We start from the raw sequence: 21,717 nt of genomic DNA, 5'->3' as shown, positions 1-21,717 counted from the left end.
ATACTGGCTCTCCACACGCCTCGGCCCACAACCCACACTGAGTGTCTGTGGGAACATCTGTGATGTGAACGGTGACGTATGAAGAGCCCTGGGTGGGTTTGATTTTCCTCTCCACGAGCCCCCTTCCCCTCCCACAGACACTCGCAGGCCTGGCTTTCTCTCTCTCGCTCTCACTCATTCTCTCCCTCTCTCCGATCTTCTGTTATCTTCTCGAGAACCATGAATATTCCTCCCACCTTTCGGTGGCCATCTGAGGATCCCTCAGAAGTTGCGTGGCTTGTTTTGGATGGGTAATGAGAACGGAATTAGGAAAAGTTTGTGGCTGTCATAAAAAAGCACTTGGATTGTCCACATAGCGTTTATTTTTTGTTTATTTTAGCTTTGTAACGTGTGTGCGTACACCTGGAAATGACACAGAACTGACATAGTCTATGATATAGTCTATACATTCATCTCTTAAAATAACAACAACAAGAAAAACCGTGATTAATTAATTATCTGTGTCATGTGTGCTACCATTAACAGGACGGTATCAGGGCCTCACAGAGGAGGCCCTCTGTGTTACATAAGACAGAGCTGTGAAGGTTGTAGCACACATATACGGGGAACGTTTAAACAGCTTTGGCTGGATTGTGCTCACGTTCTGATATACTGTATGATGGCGCGTTAACGCTACAGCAGAAAGGTGGCCTGGAAAGCAGCTCGAGATTCACACATGCACTGAGTCACTGTCGTGACGCTTCTGAGGGTTTTGTAGACGCACATCTCCATCTACTGGAATTACAACGGAAGAGCATTTGAAAGCAACACCGTCCTTCGTGTCTTTCCCTGGCCAATGAAATTCCTACTTAACAGAGGTGTGGCCATTATTTTACCCTTACCTTAAACCTTCATAAAGCATAAAGCATGGTTTCAGAATCAAATGAAAAGAGGTTTATTGTATTGAAAATGATGCTGATTCCCTAAAATGTAACTGTGTAAAGAGCAAGGTGCCCACAATGTAGCAAAAAGAAAAACACAATCTGAGGTACAGAATGCAGTAATCTACACATTTTATATCAATGAAAAGAGTATTATCCATCTCATTTGTTAATGAGTTCTCGAACTTTTTAAAAAAAAATTAGACTTTTGTCACATTTACATGCGTCAGATCATCAAAGTAATTTTAATATTACAAATACAATCTGAGTAAATACAAATTGCTGTTTTTAAATGATGGTCAGCTTTTGTCTCGTCAGTCCACAGAATATTTTCTCCCAAAAGTCATGGAGATCTTCAGGATGTTTTTCAGCAACTGTGAGATGAGCCTTTGTGTTGTTTTGGGTCTCCATTGGTTTTCTCCTTGAACTCTCACATGGATGCCATTTTTGCCAGTCTCTTTCTTATTGTTGAATCATGAACTTTTGACCTTAACTGAGGAGTGAGGCCTGCAGTTTTTTGTTGTTGTTGTTTTTTGTTTTTTTTAATGCTGTTCTGGGTTCTTTTGTGGCTTGTTGGAGTAATTTTGGTTCACCACTGTTCAAAGTTTTCTCTAATTGTGGGTAATGGTTCTCACCGTGGTTCACTGGAGTCCCAAAGCCTTAGAAATGGCTTTGTAAAGCTTCCCAGACTGAAAGATGTCAGTGACTTTGTTTCTCGACTGCTCTTGAGTTTCATTGGATCGTGGCATGATGCATTGCTTTCGGAGATCTTTTAGCCCAGACTGGTTGTATCTGGTAGTAATCAGGCCTGGTTATGGCTAGTAAAACTGAAGGCATGCCTTCCTTTCCAAAAGAGTGGGTAAATCACAGGTAATTTATGATTTAGCAAGGTACAGAATAGTCTAACACTGATACTGAAATTTGTTTGATGATCTGAAACCTTCAGGTTTCACAAAAAATGCAAAAAACTGAGAAAAATTAGAAAAGGAGCAAACCATTTTTCATTGCACCGACCTTTTAAAAAGTGTGGTTTTGTCTGTGACTATATATGTGTATTTTGTCACTAACACGTCCTTATTTCGATTATCAAATAAAAAACATCCCTATATAGAATTCAGCATCTTCTCATTTATGCTAGCCAAAGAAAATTTACTAAATAGAAAAAATGTTTTGTATGTGCATTTTGCAGAAATCAAAGTGGAATGTTTTACAAATAACACACGTTTGTACCTGGTGCCGGACTGTTTGATCAGGAATGAATGCAGTTTAGAAAACTGGTGTATAAAACAGCTTTGTGCATGCCAGTGCTCTTACACAAATAGTGTGAAAATTGATTGTGTGCAAGAGGGCTACCGCAGAAAGACAGACAATCACAGCTACAGCCAATTTAGTATTGCCAGTATAGCTGAAGAGTTCACAGAGAGAACCCACACAGGCAGGGAGAGAGCGTGCAAACTCCACACACAGTTGGGGAATTTGAACCCAGGAGCATTTTGCTGTGAGGCGACAGCGCTAATCATTGCACCACCAGGTGGTGCAGTCACAAAGCAGCTGTAGATCACTATAATTACAAATTTAAATAGATATTTTGGTGCTCCAAGCCTTCTTTCTTGACACACCCCTGGATGTGCAGTAAAGGTCCCACCCAATTCATGGACTGCTGCTGAAGGTGTTTTTGCTCATATGGTCAGCCCACTGGGTTCTGTAGAAGGATGTCTGTTCATTACCATCTCAGGTCTGAACACCGGTCTGTCAGGATATTTATTAAGCACCTGATTTTATTCTAATCAGGTTTTTGAATGAGCACATTTTGCTTAATGTGTCCAAAATGGTGTTATTTCCTATAAAGATGATATATTTTAAAATGCCTCTTCTTCTATTAAATATATATTTATACAGAATATCAATTTATAATGTAGGCATCATGCAACTTTTAAGTTCTGATTACAGAGTTATTCACTGACCCTCCCAGACCTGGGACACTTGCTTGTAATATAACACCAGCAAACCCGCCTGTGTGCAAAGTGTCAGGATTACAGCAGCTATTTATTTTCAGTCAGAAACAATGTAACAATGTAAAAACTGTTCACAATCACGAATAAGAAAAGTCTTTGCTTTTACTGTTCAGCATATTTTCCATTTTGTATTGTATGCAGCGTTATATCAAACGCAGCTCACCACAGAAAGTTTCCCTTTGATGTCAAGGTAATCCACTGATAGAGGGTGTGAATGGAACAGGGATGCACAGAACTGCCATTCAGCTGCACCGTGCATGTATTTCTGAGAGAAGATGAACTTAAGTGATAGGCAGGGGAACAGATAACTCGTGTTCTGGCCTTTGAAGGTCAGATTTTGATTTTGCGAAACAAAACAAAAAAGATAATCTCATTTATGTTACAGTTTGTTTCAGACACGAGCCTTGTCAATGGTCAGGAATGACCCGAGCTGAAAAGATAAACGCCGCCGCAATTATGTCAAAGTTTATCTTATCACTGAAGTGCTGGCACACTTGCAGTCATCAGCTCAATTCCACGCGGAGTCATTTGTGAGCCTCTCTGTTCTGCTCTGTCATTTACTGTGATGATGATGACTTTCACAGAGGACATGTTATTAGCTAACATCATCAAGAGGCACCAGTTCACCGCAGAAATAGCTGCAGTGAAGAAGTGAACAGCCACACACACACACAGTCGCTCACATTGTGCCTCGTTGTCTGGAGTTTCAACAGACAAATGTCAAGTGCTGTGTGGCATTATCGACATGACGCACAGATTGTGTTCTCTCCATTTTCACCTGCAGAGGGAACCCACTGTTAGACAAAAGATGATTTATGTGTGAAGTCCACAAATTAGTCATTTTAAATTAGACAGTCTTATAGAGAGATACGCCACAGTGTCACCATAATCACCTGGTTCTGATTTATGTGTATAGTCATGGTAAAAAAGAAAGTACAACATCTTCCAGTTGTGAGGTTTTACACATCAGGACATAATAAAAATAATTTTGTCTTTAGCAGATCTCAAAATAAGGTAAATAGAAGCTCAGATGAACTACAAAATATGACATATTACACTGTGTCATTATTTATGCATTAGAAAAAAGCCAAACTGGAGAAACAGTGTGTCAAAAACTTGTAGAACCACCTTTAGTAGCAACAATGTGGAGTTCTTGTTTTCTGCTGGACTTTTTTAGGTTCTTACTTTGCATTGGAGCAACTTTGGCTCAGTCTTCTTTACAACATTCAGTTCAGTTTTTCAGGTTCATTCATGCACAGCTCTGTTAAGGTCCCACTACAGCAGTGAGTTTCAGCCAGATTGAGGCGTGCACGTTGACTTGACCAGTGCAGCACCTTGGTTCTGTCCCTTGTCAGTTGTCCTGTTGTGAGTGTGCTGCCGTGCTGGGGATCATCGTTTTGGTGCACGATCCAGTTTAAGCTAAACTTTATCTGTTGGACAGATCGCCCCACGGTTGTCTCAATGTGCCCGGGCTCTGTAGCAACAAAACAAGCCCTCATCACCTGACGGTTGGTATGAGGTGTTTGTGCTGATAGGCGGTTTGGTTTTTGTCAAATGTGGTGCTTTTCATTTGGTCTGATCTGTTTTGATGGTCTAATTTGCAGTTCAAAAAAGCGCCCCTCCGACAGCCAAACCCATCTGTTCTCTGATTGGATTGTTACATTTGTGATTGACATGACATTGACCAATCAGATGAAAGGAAGAAAAATAGGGTCAAAATTCGTACTTGTAACTTGCAGGGTTTTTTTTTCTAAGTCCACATACAAATCTTTTTTACGCACACACAAATCTTTTTTACGCACACACAAATCTTTTTTACGCACACACATCTTTTTTACGCACACACAAATCTTTTTTACACATACAAATCTTTTTTACGCACACACAAATCTTTTTTACACATACAAATCTTTTTTACAAGTACAAAATATTTATGACCACATTTTGAGCCCATAGTAGAAGAGGTGGAGGCCACGCTTTGAGATGCTGATGCTCCAGGCCTGCGGTGATGAATGCTTCTCCTGGGTTTGGCTTAATGAGTTCAGGGACAGAATGATGTGAAAATGAATCTTTATTTAGCCAAAACAACTTTTCCTTACTCATGAAAAATTAACACATGGGAATATAATTGGTGATGCGTGAGAAGGTAACGCTTCAGCTCAAACATCAGCGAGCAGCAAGAACACAGAAGGAGGAAGTCAGCTGCCACAGGCTGTCTGTTTCCAGAGCTTTGAGGTTTCCGATACACGACGCAGAGATCTGTGCGTAGCTCTGCTCAGTGGGGGTCCTGGTATTTGAAGAAAGGATTGCACTGCAGTATTTATTCACAGGGATACTAGATGCAAATTTAACCTCCTCTGATAAAGGCAAGAAATGTTCTGTGACACATTTTAAACTTTCCTCCATCAAACCACAATCACTTTATCACAAGTCATCCTTTATAAAATGTTAATAAGCTGTAATTAAAGTAAATAAAGCTTTACTTTTCCTTCATAGACTGATGTTGAGCTATTGATATTTTTTGAAAGCTTGTGGAAAATCTACTTCCCCAGAAATCTTTGTGTTATTTTAGTCCTTTAACCCTTTAATCAGAAACCCAGCGAGTGGGCATAATCTAGAAAAGGGCTCCAGGACAATGGTGTTGATATGCATGCAAAACTTAATATAGTAAAAATGCACAACACTACAAACCCTTAAGCACAAACTAATTAAAAAGCATTAAAATGCCTGAAACTAAAACATTTTTTTTTTCATTTTCTGATGATTTCTTTGTTTTTGAGTTAATTTAAGGGCTTATTTATGATCAAGTTGAACTAATTCAGTAACTGTGATTTCTCTATCATTTTTTGTATTGTTTTCACACATGTGACACCATCGTTAGTGTGTGTGGTGATGGGAGATTTGAAAGCATCCATGTGAGTCTGTCAGGTGGAAGAGAGTATTGCATATACAGCCACTAAGGAAAGAAGTAAGACTGGAGGAACGGGAGTAAAGCTACCAGCAAGTGACGCCTGCTTTTCAGCTTCAGCCTGCCCTGCCCAGTAATCCTCTGTGGGCTAAGTCATCACACCCTACCCTACCCTAACCCTCTATATTGGAGAAAAGTTTTTGAAGTGTGTTCCCTGATTGCCATGACTCAGAAGAACAATTTAATCAAAAACAAAAAAGACATAATCTAATAATGACATAAAGGGATATGCATTCCTTTAAAATGGACCGCTGTAACACACTGTTCACCAGAGTCAGTCAATCATCTCTTGCCTGTTTATTATTAGTCCAAAACGGTGCAGCGAGATTGCTGATTGGGACATAAAAAGAGCGATCGTGTTACTTCAGTGTTAGCAGCCTCGCACCAGCTCATTACACAACTGTATAAAGTGGCATTGCTTGTGTTTAAAGCTTTTAATGGTCTTGTACCTTTGTATGTGGTACACAGGCTGTGCCCATACGCTCCATCCAGATGATCAAGGGTATCTTCTTCATCACTCCTGATCATGTCGTGGCTGAAGCTTAGTTTAAAAGGGGCTCATGCTTTTGCTGTTGTTGCACCAAAACTCTGGAATGACCTCTGAGTGACCTCAGACATCAGCTATGACTGCTTTTAAATAAAAACTGAAGACAAACTATTTCTGACTAACCTTTGGAAAGAGTATCTCAGCTGCTAGGAACTATTTATTATGTTTTATTTTAGTGTAAAGCAGTTTGATTTTAAATGTGCTAAAGAAATGACATTTACTAACTGACTTTCTTATTACCCCGATTGCCTAGGTTTAGTGTTAGGGTTAGGGTTGTACCCTCAGTGGGCGTGTTTGCGGAGTTCTAGAGTGCTCTGTGCTTTTCAACGATGAAAGCAGGTTAACCCTGAGCACATGTGATAGACATGAAAGGGTCTGGAGAAGGCACGGAGAACGTCATGCTGCCTGTAACACCATTCAGCATGAACAATTTTGTGGTGGATCAGTGATGGTCTGGGAAAGCATATCGATGTAGAGCTGCACAGACTTCTGCAGGGCTCTGTGCCATTCGAACCCTGTCTCTAGCTGTCTTTTGCAATGTGAAGTTTATTTAGTAGTGCGTGCTCAAAGATGGGACTTTATAGAACAGCTAAAATATGGTTTTCATAACTTAACTAGCCAATACTTTAGTTTATTTTTTGCATTGTAGAAGAAACCAGTTGAAATGTCATTAAAAAAATAATTTTAACAAAATCTTTAATAGCTTTTAAGATATTTATGTTCAAACATTACATCAGATTTTAATGAGCAGGAAAAAGGGGTGCCTGAAAACAGCTGGTTGGAACAATATCTTGAAAAGTATTTGATACATCAAGTACCATAAAATGGGAAATGGTATATGGTCGAGCAGAAAGCCTATGTTGATTTGAGATTGATTGTGAATGTGGTGCAAGGAGAGAATTCCAAAGACCAGAGGCCACTCGACCTAAAGTTTCGAAGCCCGCGGTGACCACGCAAGCAGGTGGAGTAATAGGAGTAACAGGTAAGGAGGATTTCAAAATAGGGAAAGGAGCGGCGAAGTTTATGGAGAGACCTGAAAGAGTCAAAACCTTAAAACTAAAAAAAATGAAAATATGAAAAGACCTGTTTCCAAGTCCCAAGGTAATCTCCTTCACCCATAGCGAGCGAGACAGCCCTGGACAGGACCCCAGACCATCACAGGGTTAACACAAGCCTACAGTCGTAAATATTAATGGTTAGTTTATACAGTTCCCTGTTTTTTCACATTAGGGACTCTTTCTCTGACGGTTGATAATGAGTATATTGGATTTATTTGGTCCCTGTTAAATATATAAGAGTCACTATAGCTAAAAACTGTTAAAGGAGGACTTTTGAATAACCTGGAAATCTCGAAATTGTTGATGATATATCACTCCAATAATCCCCAACTCTTTTCTTAACTGCTCATCTAATTCTGACCTGTGAATTGTTTGCACATTTGCATGAATAAAGCCAACACTTTTCTAAAAGGCGCTGCGGATGCAGATACCTGCTGTTACCAGAAAGCATGTATGAAATCTCACCTACTATTTAAAGTAAACTAAAAGAAAAAAGAGAGAGAAACCACAAAAAAGGCACGTGAAACATCGGGAATGTTTAGAAATGTTTTCATTGAGAATGAAAAGAAAAGCACAGAAACACTCATTTCAGCAAGCTTATGGTAAATCAAACAAATTAGTTCTCCCTTTTTGTTTTCTTATAAAACATTTACATCTAACAGTTCCCAACTGTAGAAACACATGGCCTACTTATAAAACACCCACAGTACATCGGTGATACATGACCGAACTACCGGAGCAACCTTATCTGGTACGGATGCTGCCCCTGCTGATTTACTCCGATGTTGTTTCTGAATACTAAACCTTCCCCTCAGGTATTAGGCGCTGTTGTTCTCATACCAGAACACTTGCTTTCAGGTCAGTTAACTGTGTTAGAAAAATCTCGGATACATTCAAAATTATGATTAAAACTTTTGATGTTCTCCACTATCATAAACTCCATGACAAGCAGACTGCACATTATGGAATCACAGGACTAATTAATGCATTTAACAAGTGACTAAAGCACAAATCAAAGCCAGCTAGTAGACAGTTGAGATAAGTAGCAGGATGGTCATATATTGTTTTCAACATTGTCATGAAAAGTAGTACTTTGGGTTTGACATGTTTGACTCATGCAGAAGTGCTAATACTGCAGGACTTTTACCATGTGACCATGTGTTACACTGAGCCATAAAAGCAAATTCCCTGTGGCTGCCCTGGGCAGCTGTGGCTACAACTGTAGCTTGCCTCCACCAGTGTGTGAATGTGTGTGTGAATGGGTGGATGACTGGGTGTGTAAAGCGCTTTGGGCGTCCCTAGGCGGGACTAGTAAAAGCGCTATACAAATACAGGCCATTTACCATTTACCACTAAAGATGCTCTTGTTAGCTGGCAATAAAAACATTTTGCAGCCATCATGGGATGTCTTAAGTGTATTTGTTATTGAGCCCTTTCAAAATATTGAGGATTTCAGCTTTGAGTAGTCTTCTTAAATTCATTTGAAAAAATTTTCTTGGTGTTTCGTTTAATCCTGACTGTTCAAAGAATCGATCGGGTGTTCATAAGCTTGTCACTTAAATCAGATAATCAGATCATTTTTGTAAATCAAAGAAGTCATGCCTGCGATTTGAAGACAGTAATGAGAGCTTAAATTTGTATGGTTTAGTTTAGTTAGAGGAGAAAGGGATTTCAAGGGATTGATTTTTGTATATGATGATCTAGAGGATTATCGCTAAGAATACATGTATCACCATCTACAAACCGCTGCCACTCCCCTCCACGTCTTCCACCTCCACCGAGCGCTTACGCAGCACGGAGTTTCCCATTCTGGGCTGCACGGGCAGCTTGGCCTGGCAAGGGGCCCGGTACTGAGGCAAGCCGGTCTTGGTGGTATCCAGCTCCTCCGGGTCGTCCTGCTGGGCTCTGAGAGCGGCGATCACGTCCTTGTCCGAGGGGCTGAGAGTCAGGCAGCCGCAGGGACGAACGCCGTCGACATCCACTCCGATTTCTCCGGCCTCTCCAACCTCCTCCGGCTCATCCTCGACCGTCATGAAGGCATCACCCCACAGGCTTTCGCAGAGATCTCTGCCGTGCTGGTACATCTGTAGGTGTGCAGAACACAAAATTTATGCAGATCATTTTTCTCTGCCATCCACAGAGATACAACCATGACTTTTAGTGCCAGCATTCAGAATTCAGCTTTAATACCAAATATTAGAAAATAAAAAGTAAGTGTTTTATTACATCTTTATCATTTCTGCTGGTACCCTCACACAAACCACAGAAGAGCTTTATACTGCGTCTCTGCACTCACCTCCAACAGAACTGAGGTTTTATCCTGTCAAAAGGGAGTTTTTCCTTCCCACTTTTGCCAATTGTTTGCTCATTTGATTGTTGGGGTTTTTCCCTTTATATCTGTAGGTTCTTTACCTTACAATAGAAAGCTCCTTGAGGCAACTGCTGTGATTTAGCACTACATAAATGGTAGGTACAAAGAGTTGGTACCTTACAGTTACAAGACTGAAAACACCCATGTGGACGTGCAGACCTTTTAATTAAAAAAAAAAATCAATGAAAAGGGGAAAATGTTAACTAGATACCTCCGCAAAGCATAAGGCGATTATTTTTTTCTATTCACAGTTTTCTGTAATGTTTAACTATTCAGATTCAGCACAATCTACTAATGCCCAGATTTGCATAAATTTCCATAACAGAAATTTGAACACTGGGTAGAGCTGGCTTCAGAGTCAGCGGTTCTTCATTTTGCTGGCACATTACACAAAGTTTGTTTTTTGTTTTTTTTCCACTGATGGGATTTTGTACATCTCTTTTTTTATCATGATGTAAATCAGAGGAACAAGGCGAAAAATCATTTGTTCTGCATGGTTTTAAGATTAAAAGAGTCTGATTTATAGAATAAATTAAACCCTTCAGCATACAAACAGGGGTTTAAAAAAATCTAAAAAAATATATATTTTACATTTTTTAAAAAAAGGAAACTATTATTAGAAGGCAAAAATACGAAATAAAAGACAACCTCCTTTTGAATAAATTAAATAATGTATTTCTTGTATTACATGTTTTATTTAATTTGATTAAAGCATTTAAAGACTAGCTTGAATAAAATCCTAGGGGAAAATGTAACATTTAACTCTTTAACATGTATTATATTTGAAGCCTCTACATCATCAGTGTGACTTTTAAATTGCACAAAATTCCAGGTATAACAAACATGATACAATTAAAATTAATTTATGCAAATTTATGTTTTTTGGTTGTTGTTTTTTTAATTTGTCAGAAGGTTCAATAAACACTCCCACTTAAAAAAAAGATTCTGGCAATTATTTCAGTGTTCAGACTTTACAGGGTTAAACAAACTTCCAAATGTGCATTTTTGGACACATTTTCTTAAAAACAATCTCACGTGTCATAGATTCAAAAATGCACCAGCACATTTAAAAGCAAAATCTTTTTTGCCTTAATGCAACTAATAGTTTCAGCTGCTATTAAATACATGTATCAAAGTAAAACCTACAACTTACCACTGAACAGTAGTGTACAAGTATTACCATAGTAACTGTTAGAGTCATGCTCAGTATTTAAAAGTGAAGCTATGAATCCTTCATCTTGCCCAGGTATGCTTGGAAAGGAAAGCTGTGTATTCTCTTACACAGCTTTTTGGTTTTCCTCCTTCTAATTTTCTAATTATATGTCAGACCTGCAGAATTATGTTACTCTTAACTCTTTCCCCCATAAAAACGACCTCCCCATGTGCCCTTAATGATGACATTTGACACCTCAATATATGCTAAGAAACATGGATTGACGACCAAAGGTGAGCTTTAAAAGCAGAGATCACTAACGTCTGATACACACCCATTTTTTTCCTGAAAGCAGGCCTGAAATATGATAAAAGATGCTCGGTTCAGAAAAGAATAACAAGGGTTAACTGTTGTTCAAATAAAACAGAATATATTACAAACACAGCATTTCATATGTAGCCCAGCAGCACATTTACGAGGAAGCAAAATTTCAGATTCTGGGATATATAAATATCTATATAAAGGGCATATATTACACTATTTATGTGAAAGTGTAATTACATTAACTGAAGCATTATTGTTACACGCCGCCGCTGTGTAACATTAGCATTTATTGACTTTTCCATCTCAGATCAGCACTGGCCTTGAACAAAGCACCTGTTCCAGGTCTAAGAGGGGAGCTGCAGGCACCGGGCAGCTGCTCTCACAGACTGCTTTTGTCTGCCTCTCCTGCCTCCCTTCACCTACACCAGCCTTGAAAGCAAATCACAAGACACGACCTTGAAAAGCTCGCACTTGTATCTGAAAGAATTCATCTCGGTGCCACCTTTGCAGTCCCCGACAAGCCGCGCAGAGCAGAATCTGAAAAGTTTGCTGGAAGCACCTTTTGTGTCTCCATCTGACAGAAAATTCATTACCGCGCTCTCTGTCTTTATAAAGTTATACTCTGAGGGGAAAAGTCTAGTTACTGCTGACATTAGCGCCAGAGTTTCTGGGGCGTGAAAAGGGGGGGAAAAAAGGAAAAAGGCGCTCCTCTTCTAATAAGACACAAATGCGGATTAAAGGGGGGATACTGCGCAAGTAACACCAAATCACAATTCAACATTTAAGCCATTTAGCTGTAAATGGTTTATGCCTACGAGCTTAGAAATAGTTAGGAAAGCAAATTAGCAAAGTTTCAGTTGCGCGCACACACACACACACAAACACTCGCTTTTCTGTGTTTAAGCTCTCAACCTCTCTCCCCAGTGACAGCCTCATAACCAGTCATTAAGATGTGCTGCCAAGTAACCATCACCTACTCTTGTACCCCTCCCACCTCCACCGCCCCTTGCTTTTTGCTGCACTCACTGTTTGTACATCTCTCCCCTGTTTCTCTGTAGCACACCCCCACCCAAACGTCTGCTTCCTTTCATCCTCCTGTCTGTTGGGGGATTAAGACTGAGTCACACAGAGTGCTCAGAGAAGAAGAAAAAAAAAGTAATATGTTTACCGTGTTGGAAGGACAAACAGGATGATGGCTATTTCTCGCCACTACAAGCTCTCTGTCTGACACTTAGGTCTTATCGCAGCAACCCTATAACACAAATAAGGGTATATACACACACACACACACACACACACACACACACACACACACACACACACACACACACCTGCATTCACACAAACACTTCCACTATTCCTCAGGCGGATGTGGTTTGCTGCCAAAGCTAATTCAGTATGAGCACGAGTGGCTTTAGATGACATGGTGTGATCAAATAAGTGAGATACAGAAATTTCCTGGGGCTCTGCGCTGTCCTCTTCGCCCTTATTTAATTCTGCCCTTCACCATCCGAAACCGAACACATTACACCTGATGTGCAAAAAAAAAAAAAAAAAAAAGCAACAGAAGAAATTATTTTAGCTTGCAGTCATGATCAGAATGAGTTTTTTGACTAAACCAATAAAAAAAATAATCTCAGTATATGAATGACTGAAGAAATGAAATTTGGAATAATACTATTAGAATCTGTGATCAAATTATTCATAACATACAGTTATAGTACAATGACAGTTGTAATGTCCATTATTTGAAAGGATAGTGCTTTTAAATCAGGGATGTCAAACTCATTTTACATTGTGAGCCACTTTGATCTTAAGAGGGCCGGACCAGTGAGAAACTCGCCTTTCTGTCAGTGTAAATAAGTTTCACTGGACATTTAACCCCTGAGATATCTAACATGAGAGAAGAAAAGTGCACAAAGAAGTGCAGTTTCAACACTACATCTCACGTTTTTGTGTGTCATAAAGAAATGCTGCTGTAGCAATTTAAGAAATCTGTTAGCATGACTTTTTGGGCTGAAATTGTAAGAAATACGGGGTAAAATTACACAAAAAGGTCTTGTAGCTCATTGGACAGAATTTTCTGTAATTTAAGAAAATACCCGCCTCCTTTTCTTGCAAGTAACTGTTTATCTATTGGTTAATACTTTGGTGCAGTATGAGGTCTTCATCATTCGAAAAACTATGAAAATACTGTTTCCAAACATTTTCCAAAACCGTCCAGTCGGGCAAACTGGTGTCTTTACCAGATTTTGGCCCTCGGGCCTTATTTTTGACACTCCTGCTTTAGATCTAAGCTGCTAAATGACAATACAATAATTTGAATTAATGACATCATGACAAATGTGGACGATTGGAAGAAGAAGCAGAAGAAGCGACAAAGAATTACATTTGTTTTTGTACTTAATTACTTTAGCTAGACTTAAGAATGGGAACACAGGTTAGATGGAGCCATGAGACAGGCAGATAAAATGATGATAGAAACACCACCACTTTTATAGAAAAGCAACTATGATGAACAACAACTAAATTCCTCAAACAACACGTCATTTTCCCTCCGTTTTTTTGTTTTTAGATGAAAAATCTGAGCCAGGGTTGATTCTTATTTTTCAATGACCGAACACTAGACCACAAGAAAAAATCCTAACTACTGTGTAGGTTTGTGGTTTCTTGTTTTCCCATTTTTCAGGGCCACAAACTTACAAAGCAATGCAGTGAATGCAAGCTGCAATATTTCTGCTATTACTAAATGGCTATTATTGAGCTTTTTTTGGCCATGTTCACATAAGAACCTTGTATAAATATTGCAAAATAAGTATTACTACTATTTAATTATACAGGTAATTTAGTAGGACACAGGTCCAGCTAAATTTGCTACCATTTCTTCCCTTTTATCTAAGCTAAGCTTCTACTGGTATCTTTGAAATCTATAGCATTTCCCCCCAATCCCTACAAAGCATTAGTTCACTATATCTTATCGACAGATGCTGTTGTTGTTGTTGTTCAAGCACAGACGTTCTGTGCTGTTCTTTGTAGACATAACCTCATTCCCACTGCATCAGGAGCAGAAAAAAAAGTGTCTAATGCTGAGATAAATCAGACCTTGGCTGGCAAATAATGTAACCAATGAGTACAAAAAGAGAGCGAGACAGTGAGCGTGCCAGAGGGATTTTTGCATGCAAAGGATGTGTCTGCGGGTGCTTATGCATGCTTTTAAAAGTATCCGCTTGTCTCTATGCAAATCGACATCTACTGCTTTCAGCTTTTACAAATAATAACTGTATGGGTGTGTGTTTATCCAGCAGACACCCACGTGCACCAACATTGGGTGGAGTGGAGCTGAGAGTGTTTTAGTGTGATGTCTGAGCGGCTGCTTGTGTGCAGCAGGTCTGAGGTGAAATCTCCCATCTCTGCTGGCTGAGGAGGAAAACACAAAGCGTTACCGTTTTGACCTCCAAAAACAGGAGGCGGGCACTTGTTTGTGGCCCCTGTAAAGAGGGCTAGTTTGCTTGAATGCACTGAATGCGTACCGACGAGCTGTTTGAAACACTCTGTTTTGAGAGCTGCTTAAATTTATTGGAAGTATTTTTTGCACCATTAGTGTTGCCCTACATTAAAATGGGCCAATAAAAGCACAGAAAACACACCGTGACAGAGACACACTCAAACACTCCCCAAACGTCTCTTTTTGCTTTTACTCTCTTCTCACAAATGTGTAATTTCCAATAATCATCTAATATCCCCCAGACAGCCTTAATAGGCCTGGTGGCTGTGGGTGTGTGCTCATCTGTCACTGTGGTCCTCTCGCTCTCTCTCCCTGTGCTTGTTTGAGATAAATGCGAGTGAAATCAAGAGAAAGCACACTCTCGGATATATTAAGATATATGAGTGGTGTGTGGTGTATATCTACTTATTTTCTAGCTGGCTTTGCATATATTCACATCTAAATCCCCTCTGATGCACAACAGACATCCTGACATTGGAGAGTGCAGAAACAGGTAGAAGTGCTATTTTTTCCCCTTCTAAGTATAGCAAAGGCATGATATCCCTGTCTGATGTTGGGAAGCCAATCAGAGGACCCAGGAAGTATTTGCTTCTCTTCAGATAGTCAGAAAAATCAATGGAGAACAGTCAAGTTTCACTTTAAAGCAAGATGAGCTAAACTCTGTGTGACATCTATGTAAATACATCTTAGATTCATGAATTAGGACCACTAATGTTTCTCAGCAGCCCCTCGTAACAGCGACAAACTCTGGCTTATGCTATAAACTACAGTACTTTATTGTATACTCCCAACCTTCAACAAGTCACTGCAGATGACCCCACCTCCTTGAGCCTGGTTCGGCCAGAGATTTCTTCCTGTTAAAAGGGAGTTTTTCCTTCCCACTGTCTCCAAGTGCTTGCTCATAGGGGGTCGCCTGGAGTTTTCTCTGCATTACTGATGTGACTATTATTGTGTTTAGTGTTATATGTATAATTTCATTGAAATTGAATAGATGTGCAAAGCGAGAGAACAGATGTCTGATTTTCATGTGTAACAAAGAGGAGAAGTTTGACATTGTAGAGAAGGGGAATGTGAGCCCATAAGATCCACCCACCTACTATTTAAACATTTTTATTATGAGGAGGAGCCAATCAGAAGAAAGCTTGCCTGAAAGATGTGAGAGGAGTTAAAACGACTTGTTTCTTGCAGTAGATGGACTAAGAGATTGCACCAAGGTCGAAGATGGAACAGATATTTTTCTGAATTATGAATTAGGTGAGAGTCCAAAAATAAAAATAAAAATGTGAGAAAAAACAGGTCCCTTTATGTGTATATTTACTTCTTCAGGCACCACTGCACCATTGGACATGGTCTATAGATAGAGTGTCATTGCCTGTGAAGTGTGAGTCATTTTGCTGCTGGTCTCAGCTGCGCACACCAGCACCCGTTTGTCACTCTTTTTCAATCACCCAGCTGGCCTCTGCCCACTGAAGCAGGACCCAGCCTTTTCACACTTCAGCCTTGGTGCCGTTAACCCCTCATTTAACCGCCGTCTCTCTCTATACCACTAAGGCACCATGCCACAGTTTCTGACCTTCTGCCTGCAACAAAGGTCTCAAATGACAAGCCCCGAGGTCACTCAGCAGGATTCAAATCTCTGACACCCACCTCTGCTTACCAGAAAACCTTAGCTAAGCTGTGACTTTACTGTGCTCTACTTGCTAATAATAAAGCACGTGACTACAATTTTTATTTCTACGTGGCTAACAAGGTCACATAGGTGCCAATGCTGGTGTTACGCCACCATCCTCACGGTGTCATGTGATGCTAGCTTCCTGATGTTAAACAGGAATGACTGTGTATTACCATCAGTTTTTAGCATGCTAATTTTTGCTACAAAGTTTAGCACAAGAATGTCCTTCATTACACAGATATTTAAAGACAAATGAGAGTTTTGGGTACTTAAAAAGTGATTAAAGACTAATACTCATGAAGGGCACTTACTGTATCTCTAAAACTAGCTTATGATAGAAGAGATATTTTTAGCTGTTCAAAGTGAAATTTATTTTATTTATTGATTATTCTCTGCAAGAAAATCTAGTAGACTAATCAGTTTTATTATCCATTTTCTATTAGTTGCCATGTAACCAAAAAAACCCAGTCTAAACACAAAAATAGCTTTAGGTTCAATATATCCGGTTAACTTGTTAATCTTGCTTAAAGCCTACCTGCTGATACTGAACACAGTTTCCAGTGCAGTTCTGTCCCCTGGGGTCTCTGGCCCAGTTACGGGCGCAAGTCAAATCCATCCTGCAGGCATCAAACCTGAAGGAACAAATGTGAATGTTGAAAAATGTAAATGACAAAACAAACAATTACTCTTTTATTTAAATGATTTCTCTTGAGATTTTTTTTTGAATTTTTTACCTGAGCTAGATAAATTTAACAAAAACCAATAAAAAAGAACATCTTAGCGACTTTCTTTCCAAGCTTAAAATGAAAAGATTTCACTTTCATGCTAAATATAAAGTTACCAGCAGCTTCTTACATAAGCTGAGTATTAAGACTGGAAATAGCGCATCGTAAGCTTGTTAATCCTTGTGTTGTTTGTCTAATGTTCACAAAAATCCAGTGTGAAAGTGACAAGCGGTGTTTTTATGAGCTGTTAGACTCTAGGATCTATAAGTTTCTGGAGCATCTTTCTGAACTTATATATATTTTTCAAATGTACTTGAATAAAGCCACATTTTCTAGTGTCTGTGCTAAGCTAACAAGCTTCTAGTAGCATCATTCATCCTAAGCCAACTCTTAACAGAAAAGCCAAAAAGAATATTTTCCAAAATGTTAAGTAATTTTTAAGTATTTTTGCAGAGAGCAGCCCTTTAATTCTTTACAACACTCTTACACTTTCCAGTGTTGTCTCATTTTTTCTTTCTTTCTTTTTTTTCTTACATAGGACCCATGAAATGAAGCTGTTTGTGCTAGGCTTTGTGTGTTTGCCACCTTCTTAAAAAAGAAAAAAAATAAAACATACAGTTTTATTGGACACTCTATCTTAGCACAGTATGCTGTTGTCCAAGATAGGGATCCCTTCGCTGACAGGGGATTTAGACTTTAGTTTGTTTGGTAACGTGCTTGGCAGCCTCACCAATCACGGCAGAAGCTGTGGCAGAGAGGAACAGCCTGGATGTACGAGCTGCGCTGAGGATGAGGCCAGCGAGCAGCGTCAGGGGAGCAGCGGTAAAAACACAACACGCGCTTCAGGAAGCCTTCACACCTGGGAAGACACAAGAGGTCATGTTTGTTACTGACCAGCGAAGTCTGTATTAAACTCGGAACAGCCGGTCACAAGACAGGTCAAGAAAACAACGTTAAATAAGATGGGGAGTACGAGCAGTTGATTAGTATCATTGCTGCTGTTGATCCCTTAAGTATGTTTGCCCAGCTTTGGCTAATGCTACTTAAATGCCTCTTTCAATTTGACCTACTTGATCATGTGTTTGCTGTTGCTGTCTGTAAACTGGCAGCGTCTTTGTCTAAGGTGCCGTTTGTTATTTCAGAAAATCCATCCTTATTGGCTCCACTAACACACTAAAATTCTGTACTGACTACATGCACAGGCCCTTACTGTTAACGACAGATTATACAGAGCGAATGAAGAACTAGATCAAACACAAAGCCATTAAATGTGAAATAAGCTAATAAAAGCAAGCACTAGTGATTTTAAGCTAACGTGTAGAAATAAAAACAACTATAATATTGACTTATTTTACATATTATCTCTCGGCTTAAACAGCTCATGTTCAAACTTGTCATTTCTAGTTGTATTTCTGGACACCTGATGACTTTAAATTCAGTAGTGACTCTCTTTTAGCTCAATTTTTGGTCTCCACCAGTCATTAATTGGTGGTTTTTAGCTTTTTCCTGAAAACAGCAGTCTGATGAGACTGAAAATACTGATAAAAATACAAATGGATAACTGAAGCAGTAAAATATCACCATTAAGAGGCAACAACGGGCTAAAAGAGCAGATGAATAAAATATTGAGGACACCAGAAGGGTGGTTAAGGCTTACTCAGGGCTGAGAGACCCACACTTGTCCCAGGGTTCATTCTGATTATTGGCAGAAGGAACATGAGAGATGTCCTGGATTTGTTCTTCTGTGCAGCAGCTATCTGTAGCAGCAACAAGAGAGAAACACATCAACGTGGGCCTGTTCTTAGATTTAATTTGAGATTTAATTTGTTCTCCAACATTGAGATTTACAGACTATGAAGATGAGATCACTCACTGTCTGCATACAGAGAGCACTCCGTCAGGTGTGGCTCCGGGCTGGGCGTGGCCTTGTGTTTACCATCTTGAAGACACACCCCCTCCGAGCGGGTCCCGCCAATCAGGGCGGCCGCCAAAACCACGCAAATTAATAGCGAAGGGGATGAGGTGAGGTCCATCTCTGTAGATACAAACACATGAACAAGAGTGTTCAGCATAGAAAAAAAAAAAAAAAAAAACCACACACACACAGTCCCGATTCATTATAAAATAGAACTAAATGGTTTGCACTATGTCAAATAATAATAACAATAATAACTGAAAGGTTTGCTAGAGGGGGGGAATCAAACATAATGGATGCAAAGGCTGCAATTAAATCTGTTCCATCCACCCACAGAGTCAGTCATATGGCATACGCTGAGTTACGGAGTATAAGTGAGATACCAGCGCCGGCTGTTTAGCTCCATGTTGAGCTCTCCGTGTGGTGACCTAGTATAGACAGGGTGAGCCTAATTAGTTGGAACTAAGGCACTGTGCTGACATGGCTGACATGCGTAGTCGTTTAATCTGACAGGCTTGCGGTCGATGTGTTGCCTACATGACGCGAATTAAACAAATCTGCTGATCGCGGGGACATGGCCCCGAGCAGGTGGCCCCGACTTTACGCATGAGAGAGCCGCTGAAAATATAATGTAGAAATAACCTTTTTCTCTCCCTTACAGCTTTTCAGAATTTTTTTTCTGTCGGTTATTAAGAAGGAAACAAAACACACATGAAGGCTTCAAAACTACAACTAAAAGTCTACGCAGATCATTTTAATGCTTCAAAAAGCTGCGAGTCAAAGATTTAAAAGCGCAGTTATGGGGAAAGGGGGGTGGGGTTGCGGGCTCATTAGTGAGTTTATAGACAGGACAAGACAAACCCCATCTGCCACAAAATATCCATCCAACATCGCGCGAACAGGTAGGCTACAAGAGGTGTGACCCTCTGTGCTCTGTGTGGATATTCTTCTCCTAAATTGTACCTCAAGATTACAAAAACTCGGTGGAGCTTAGTCTCTCCGCACATCCATGTGGGTTTTACCTGTAGGCGGGAATAAATGCGGCTCCGTCCGGATTAGTTTGGTTGTGTTCGCGGGTCTCCTCGTTGTGTTGCTGTGGCTCCAGTCACCGCCGTGCGCGCTGCTCGGTGCTTCGGTCTCCTCTTCTCGGTCTCTGCGTCTGTGTACTGGCTCTGATCTTTGCCGCCCGGGGGCCCACTGCTCGCCACTTTGTCACCGGTTTATATGAAGGACGTTTCAGTCCCGTCCAGCAGGCAACTCACCCCCTCCCTGCTCTGCCCCATTCTGGGAAGCTCTCTCTCTCTCTCTCTCCATCCCTCCCTCCCTCCGTTGCATGCGCGCACGCACACACACAGAAAAGACCGGACTCCCTCCTTGTTAATCTCCCAATAGGATGTTTACCAAATCCTCCTTGTCATCAGCTTTCCTTCTACCCTTCCGAGTAATGCCTTTGGTTGGAAACACGGGAGAAATGAAATGTCATGAAAACACGCGAGCGTTCAACTCAACTGCCCTTCATTTTCACAGGCTCAATCGCAGGTGGTGCTGAGTCACACCTGTCCTCCATATTCACATACACACAGTGAGGTCAGGACTTCTTTTTTTCAGATAACAGGGTCAGAGGAGGGTACAGCTGAGATTTAATACCGCATGATATGCTGAGGACAGAGAACACAAATCTCTGCTGGAACAAAACACCGTGAACTCACCGCGAAGCTGCTGCACACTGCAAACTCAAAGGCAGAGTTTAGTGCACCTTATTTTTCTCTTATGTTTTAGAGGATGCATGTGGGTCATTTGTGTGAAAGAAAATAAAAAATAGGAGTCAGTGACCTTACTGGAAGTACTAGCAGAGGTTGAATTCTCTAAAAGCATGTTATCAATTTTAGATTTGCTCAAGGACTGCCTCATAGTGCATGGCCTCAGTTTGGGTAGACAGACATGACTTATTTCTCCACCGTGTGTTTTATTGGTCCTGGCTTTTAATCTCACCTCCCCTTGGACCTGCTGTACCAACCTAATCCCTGGCTGGATGCATCTCTCTCTCTCTCTGAGTGCCCTCCTAAGGCTTTCCACCAAATAAGAGCAGATGGAGAGTGTCTTGTGGCCTAGATACATCGCCCTAAAACCAAGACTGCGAAAGTGGTGACATGTCTTAGACATGATTGGTTTTGGCAACAAAACCGTGCAGGGACAGAAAGGGACCAGACAGACTGGCCGTCAAATAATCACACAGATTGAGCGCAGATGAAATGGTCTCGGTGGAGACTCAGCTGAGATGCTAACTGTACCGGCTGAAGGAGGCAATGAGGGTTAGCTGGGGCCCTTTTGTCCACCAGACTGTTTCATAACTGCTGAGGGTCATCACCACAGAGCACTTTATTTCTGGGGGTGAGAGCGCAGTGAGTGAGACGTGGACAAACAGCTCTTCAGCTGGTAATTAGAGAGGGAATAACAATATCCTTTGTGAGGAGCGATTCAGGGAAGGGAGAGAGAGGGAGGACAGAGGCTGCTCTCCGTGTACCCTTGTTGTCGTTCTCATTT

The 21,717-nt window shown here is 40.5% G+C and overlaps 1 protein-coding gene across 1 annotated transcript; it reads right to left on the bottom strand.

The window, feature by feature from the left end:
• Positions 1–8,041: 8,041 nt before the first annotated feature.
• rtbdn (retbindin) lies at positions 8,042–20,468 on the bottom strand. Its single transcript, XM_084926741.1, has 6 exons — positions 20,196–20,468; positions 19,132–19,293; positions 18,916–19,015; positions 17,989–18,117; positions 17,069–17,165; positions 8,042–9,592 (listed from the first exon to the last, which is right to left on the bottom strand). The coding sequence occupies exons 2-6, from the start codon at positions 19,289–19,291 to the stop codon at positions 9,245–9,247; spliced, it is 834 nt and encodes a 277-aa protein (XP_084782867.1). The 5' UTR covers positions 19,292–19,293; positions 20,196–20,468; the 3' UTR covers positions 8,042–9,244.
• Between the last annotated feature and the right edge of the window lie 1,249 nt (positions 20,469–21,717).

This window comes from Perissodus microlepis, chromosome 4 (genome assembly GCF_051167445.1).
Source record: "Perissodus microlepis isolate ML-2025 ecotype Zambia chromosome 4, ASM5116744v1, whole genome shotgun sequence".
Lineage (NCBI taxonomy): Eukaryota > Metazoa > Chordata > Actinopteri > Cichliformes > Cichlidae > Perissodus > Perissodus microlepis.
The sequence above is the reverse complement of the archived record's forward strand: the minus strand, read 5'-3'. Positions and strand labels throughout refer to the sequence as shown.